Raw genomic sequence first — 6,296 nt, forward strand, 5'->3', positions numbered from 1 at the left:
ATGTATATTTTCAATTCTTTCAGAGTTAAAAGATGCCAATTAATTCTGCCAGACAGATTTTGAACCAGTTGAGAACTACACAGAAGAGTCAGATAGAGATTATATTGTAGGTGAAGGCTGGACCAACATCTGACTCAGACCTATAGCCAAAGTGCACCTTCACACACACCCCTTTTTCTGTTTCCTAGTTTAAGTTCTGGTTCCAGGCTGCAGAATCCCAGCATAAGGAGCAGGGACACTAGAGGCAGGTGTTGTAGGGAATTGACTTGAGGCTCTCGGGGTGATACCATTGGTCCTTTGGCTGCTTCCATGAGTGAAGCTCTATTTTTGTGGGCTCTAAGTAGTCCCGGCCCTCCTGAGGGGGTCACCAAATCTTCTTATCTCACCATAAAGACAGTGAGATCTCTGGAATGTTGGTACTGATTCTCCAGATCTGTGCTCTGCATACACAATGAAACTTATTGCTGATCTCAGTTTCTTTACAGCCACGTAAACCTTTGTGACTGTATGCAAGTAGGTTAACCTATCTGAGCTCTGGATTTCTTATATGTGAAGTAGGAATAGTTACCCAACCTATAGGACTGGAGAGAAAGTACTCGGTTGGGGCCTAGCACATCATAGGCCCTCATGGGGGCCGTCACGCTGAGCCTGGTTCAACACCATGAGGAACTTGGCTTTCCATTCTAGACTGAGCCTTCTCCCTATGTGCCAAGCAAGTCTCTCTTGGAGCCAAGTGGTCAGGGACACATCTGTGGGCTCAAGTTGGAAATGTGGATTTGGGAAGGACAAGTCTCAACAGAAGTGGGTCATTGAAGACAAGCGTTGGTGCATGGAGGTTCATTGTCTGGTTGGTGGGATTCCAGTTCCATGTTTCAGACCTCCTCCAGATTGGGGGTGGGAGAGGCGGAGTTGTTGGCGGAAGTGTCAACACCCTGAGCCTCCCTTCAAACCCATATTTAGGACTGTCTAAGGCAAAATGGTGAAATAAGCAATAGTTTCCCCAAAGGACCCACTTCCTCTTTCAGCACCCTTCCCCCAGCCAGCTAAGAAAACAAGTGTCTGAAAACGAATTCACTCCAAGAGGGCAGCAAAATATGAGCTAATTCCAGCCCACCACCTGTTGTACAGCCTATGAACTATAACACAGCGGTTTTTATATTTTTAGATGGTTGGGGAAAAAAATCAAAAGAGTATTTTATGGTATGTCTAAATTACATGAAATTCAAATTTTATTGAGCCATAAATTTTATTGAAACACAGCCACAACCATTTGTTTACTTATTGTCTGTAGCTGCTTTCGGCAGAGTTGAGTAATTGTGACAAAGTCTAAAATATTTACTTTCTGGCCCTTTAAGAAAAAGTTTGCTGATGCCCTGCGCTAAGATATTAGAGATTCAGGTGCCCGGTGGGATTTGCTGTCAGAGAAAGGGGCAAACCAATGGAATCCAGGCCTTGTGGCAGGCCTGAGAGGAGACACCGGGTGAGAAGCATTCCTGATATTCTTGCAATTACACTAGACGGCCTGAGGGAAGCTAAACATCTAGTCCTGCAAGTGGGGCTGCTTCTGTCCACACTGGGAGAAGGGGCATGGAAATGGTGGGGTTCAGGCCTATGACTCATTCTAGCTGTGTAGACAGCAGGACACAAAAGTGCAATGATAATCTTTAATGAGCCTATCCCACTGGCTTCCCCACCCAGCTGGTGGCAGTAATTTTACCTGAGGCCTTTCATGTTCCCAGAGTCCAACAGAGACTCCCTGGAGCAATACATTCATCACTTGCCTCTCTCTTATTTCTGCAGAATTTGCCTTCTGTCAGGTGGATGCCTCTATTGCCCTGGATCTGGCCCTGGCTGTGCTGTGTGACCTGCTCCAGCAATGGGATCAGCTGGCCCCTGGACTCCCAGTCCTGCTGGGATGGCTATTGGGAGAGGGTGATGACCTCACGGTCTGTGTGGAAAGTGTGCATCAGGTAGTCCTGGGGTCTCAGGGCAGTGGAGATGAAGTTGGAGTGTCCTAAACCCACTGGATGCAGCAAAGGCATACTTAAGCCGATAGTGCCTGCTGCAAGTGTGCGTCCGGATGCTCAGAGTAGTAACGAATTAGGAAACTGTCCAAACGTCCATGGCAGCCTGCTGGGGGTTTCGGGGCCGCTCTCATGCTGGCTTTTGGGGTTCTGGTCTGTGGGGACAGAGGACTTTGAAAGAGACCCCTTGGAAGCTGAGAGTTGAATTACAGAAAATTCTTATTAGTCAACATTAGAGCTGGAGGCTCCCTATTGTGAGCTCTTAAGGTGAAATATTTCCAGAGAACTGAGGTCCTTCCAGGGTAGAAAGAAAACTGTTAGCCTGTCCAGGTGAGAGAACAGTCAACAGGTAGGGAAACTGAGGACCGAGACAAGCAGCAAAAGCATCTTGAGTACTGAAAATTCATATCCACCAATGTCTGACTCAGCTGGCCTTCTTGGCATCACTGGCAGGCTGAGAGTTCAAAAAGCAGCCTGTTTACAAGAAATTCGGAGACAAGATAAAGTGTCTGTGATAAAATGACCTTGAAAATCCCCAGTATTATAGAAATTTGATTTCATACTCAGAGACTAGTTAGTGTCTCATGTTTGGTAATTTGCTCTTTTTATGCTGCTGAGAGTTCCCTTCCTCCCTCCTCTCTCATTTCTAGATATACCCTTAGGTCTATGGCCCACTCCCATGTTGAGGTCCCCTTTTCAGCACCAGGCCCCCAAAATATCTTGGCTTGGAACCATAAACACATCTTTATCAAAGGTCATGTTAAGTCTGGGGGTGGGGGTGGGGAATTCCTCTCCAGTAGAGAAGTACAAGTGAAAATAGAAGGTGACCTTCAAGGCTGCAAGTGGTGTGTATATGTGGGTGTTGACAGGCGAGAGTGGGCCCCCGCTCTGGTGGGGGAGGGGACACATCTCTTCTGCATCTGGTAGGACTCTGGTCTGGACTAGGGCTTGTCAACTTTCTCCATAAGGTTGATTTTTGGCTTTTTCATTTGATTGAGGTGGAAGAAGACTACCTGTTTGAAAAAGTAGAAGTCAACTTTTGGGCTGAGACCCTGATCTTCGTAAAATATCTCTACAAGCACCTCTTCTGTCTCCTCTCCAAGTCCAGCTGGCATCCCCTCAGCCCTGAGAGGCTCTGTCATCTTCAAAGGACAACGTCAGAGCAGTGCCACCTCCTTTCTCAGCTCTTCAGAGAACTGCCACCAACTGCTGAGTTTTTGAAGACAGTGGAGTTCACAAGATTGCGTATTCAGGAGGAAAGGACTTTGGCTTGCCTGAGGCTGCTGGCCTTTCTGGAAGGAAAGGAAAAGGAAGACACCCTCGTCCTCAGTACTTCGGACTCTGTGGCAGAAGCAAATCTGTTAACTCTTCCAGGAACAGAAACGGCTTGTTGAAGAAAGAAGATTTGGGGGGTGGGGACAGGTTGGGGGTAGATTAGTCCCCCACTAAACCTGCAGGAAATGTGAACATAAATCAAATATTTTTCCCCTTCATACCTCCCCCACTTCTGTGAGTCTAGTCCACCTACAGAGGAGTTTTTCTTCAGTTCACTCATTCAAGGCAGCCTGGTTTATTGCAGCTACTGTAGGAAGTGAGGCTACCATGTTGAATATTTACTCTGTTCCCAGGTGCAGGCCACCTGCAGGCCTGAATTAGCCTTTTTTGTCCCCCAGGACTTCTAATGTCCAGCCATAGCTGGCCTGCATTTTCTATGAATTGACTACACAGAATTGAGTTTTAACACATGATTCCCCATCCCCCCCCCCACCTCTTTTTTTTTGGCTGGATGTAAGAGCTGGATTAGTTGGCAAACAGCCCACTTGGTCAGAATTCCAAATTTTATTCCAGTTTAGCTAAAGCAGAAATATGTTCCAAATGTTGGATTCTGAGATTAAGGATCAACTTCAAATAGTTTTGTTTTTATTGTCTGCATGTGAGTCCTGCAGTGACCTACACATGCCATCCTAATTATTAAAAGAGCCATTGAGAGCTCTTACCGCCTCTTCCCCCCACCCCCAGAGTGTTTGTGCTAATGCTAGGATACCTGATTTTGCCACCCAGTGAAAGCATAGACTCTTGGCTCTTAAAAAAGGAACCTGGAGAAAGGAGAGCCAGAATAAATGATTTATTTGATGCCTACACTGTTTACTATCATTTTCTAGGTGGCAATAACAAGAAGTTTCTCGTTTAAGATGCCAGAAAACACATTTATCCATTTCAGTAATTGAATCTAGAAACCTTAAGGGTTTTCTGCCTTTCCAAGCCCAGCCCTCTTCCTCAGACACCCAGCAGGTGTCACTCTTGCACACATTTTGCTTCTGGTCCTGTTTTTCATTGGCTTGACATTTTTAACTTGTAATTTCAGGATAAGTGTAACCCACAGAGAGTTATCTTGAAATTCATAGCTTGGATGGGTCGCAGCCTCATCCACATTCATTTTTCATCCTAGTTATCTAAAAAGTCATTTCAGTTAATAGTATGTAAACTTAGTCTGGCTTTTAGGGTTTATAAACATGTTTAAATCTCAGGTGAGCTGTCACTTAGAATTATTTTATTGATGTTTGACGGTCTGAAGGGGCAGTTTAGAAGAGAGTTTGATATGATCATTTCCTACTGCAGAAATGCTTACATTTCTAATATAATTTGTCTCTCTCTGAAAGAATACCACCTAACACTAAAAACACAGCTATAATGGAAGTATAGAGAAAGAGCTCTTTAGGAAGAGGCAGGGAGAAGAGTTAACTTAGTGTCCAAAGTTTTGTCCTAAAGAGAACAGGAAATTCCCTGGGTAGTTTTGCAATCAGCTCAAAATATGGTTTTTTTTTTTTTTTTTTTGTGATCCTGAATTAATTACCTGGTTAGGCATCTGTGTAGCCCACACTTGATGGAAAGTTGCCAACCTAACATTTCTTTTGTTCTTAGAAGACCTGGCTGGTGAGAAGTCAGGGAATTGTTGGCATAATGTGATAACCATGGGAGAATAATTATGAAACTGGCCCCAGTAAGCCCAGTTCATTAGAAAAGGCCAGTGTTCCTTTTTCTCCATTTAAAATGAAATAAAAGCAGTTACATAATAAAAATATTTTACACCAGCAGGTACTCCGTATCAAAGCACATTGGTACCTTAGCATGTTTACATATTATCTCCAGAATCCTTCTACCAACCCTGCAAAGTGGGTATTCTCATAGCTGTTGACTAGGAATTACCCCAGGATTTTATCTTGACTGGCTATGGCCAGCCTGGGAGGGCAGAAAGGACAGATGTGTCACTGGCTTTGTGTCTGAAATCTTGTTGACCTTCCAGTAGCAGTGGCAAGGGAAATGGCTGTCTCACACTTTCCTGATACATTACCAGGAAAACTGTAGAATACCCTCTTGTCATGGCCCCCCTCAGAATTTTGTTTTTGGGCTCATTTCTACAAAGAACATAACAGTCAGGGTGCTTGAAGTGTCAGCCACAGAAGCTTAGCCCTGTGCAGGGACCAGGGTAGGCTGAGTAGTCAGAGTAAAGTAGTCACCTCTTCTGAGGTCACTGCCCTAGGGTCCACACTCTGCGGACGAAGATTTGGTGTCCTTAGCTCTACATTCACGATTCTGTGGACCTGTACCCATCTGGCCATAGTCAAGAGACCTGGCTTTCTCCATTTTTATGCTTTGTCAATTTGTCTTAATAAATAAGATGGATTATACTCATCTTTTAAACACCTTCACAGATAACTCATTTGCACCTTGACAAGGTGAGAGATGAATAAAGCAGGAATTATCTTAGTTTTACCAGAAAACCCAAATACCAAACAGTTTATGTGATTGGCCTAAAATCACATGGCTTGTAAGGGGCAGGGTCTGAACTCCAAACCCTAAGTTTCTGATCCTAAAGTCCTTGCAGCCCTACCCTGACTACCTCCCTGGGCAGGTGGCAGGGATTACAGCTGTGGGCCACTGCACTCAAACTGAACTCTAAGGAGTCTGTTCCTGAATGATAGGTCTAGCTCATTTCCTTCCCGGTTAACTGAGAGAGGGAATGAGCACCTAAAAGAAACGAGGGCAAGGAATCAGCAAGAAATATCAGTTTAGGAAGGGGATGTGGGTCTCTCAGCTTTCTTCCCTGATGGGTACTGGACCTTCCAACTTAAGCCCAGTTGCAGTCTAGGTGGCCAGGTATGCAAAATCATGGGCCAGGCTCCAGCTTTCTGGCAGCATACTTACGACAGGGAGTGACAAGTGTCCTGCGACAGACTCTTATCAGCCTGAATGGGGCTGCTAGCGGCTTTA

General features: G+C 45.0%; 1 protein-coding gene across 1 annotated transcript in view; it reads left to right on the forward strand.

Annotated features, from left to right (window-relative positions):
• THADA (THADA, armadillo repeat containing) overlaps positions 1-5,713 on the forward strand; it is a 285,149-nt gene extending 279,436 nt beyond the window's left edge. The window contains 2 exon segments of the mRNA XM_006909639.3: positions 1,801-1,970; positions 3,023-5,713. Coding sequence (XP_006909701.1) covers positions 1,801-1,970; positions 3,023-3,418 — 566 coding nt within the window. The 3' untranslated portion in view covers positions 3,419-5,713.
• The last annotated feature ends 583 nt before the right edge of the window (positions 5,714-6,296 follow it).

This window comes from Pteropus alecto, unplaced genomic scaffold, assembly GCF_000325575.1.
Source record: "Pteropus alecto unplaced genomic scaffold, ASM32557v1 scaffold131, whole genome shotgun sequence".
Classification (NCBI taxonomy): Eukaryota; Metazoa; Chordata; class Mammalia; order Chiroptera; family Pteropodidae; genus Pteropus; species Pteropus alecto.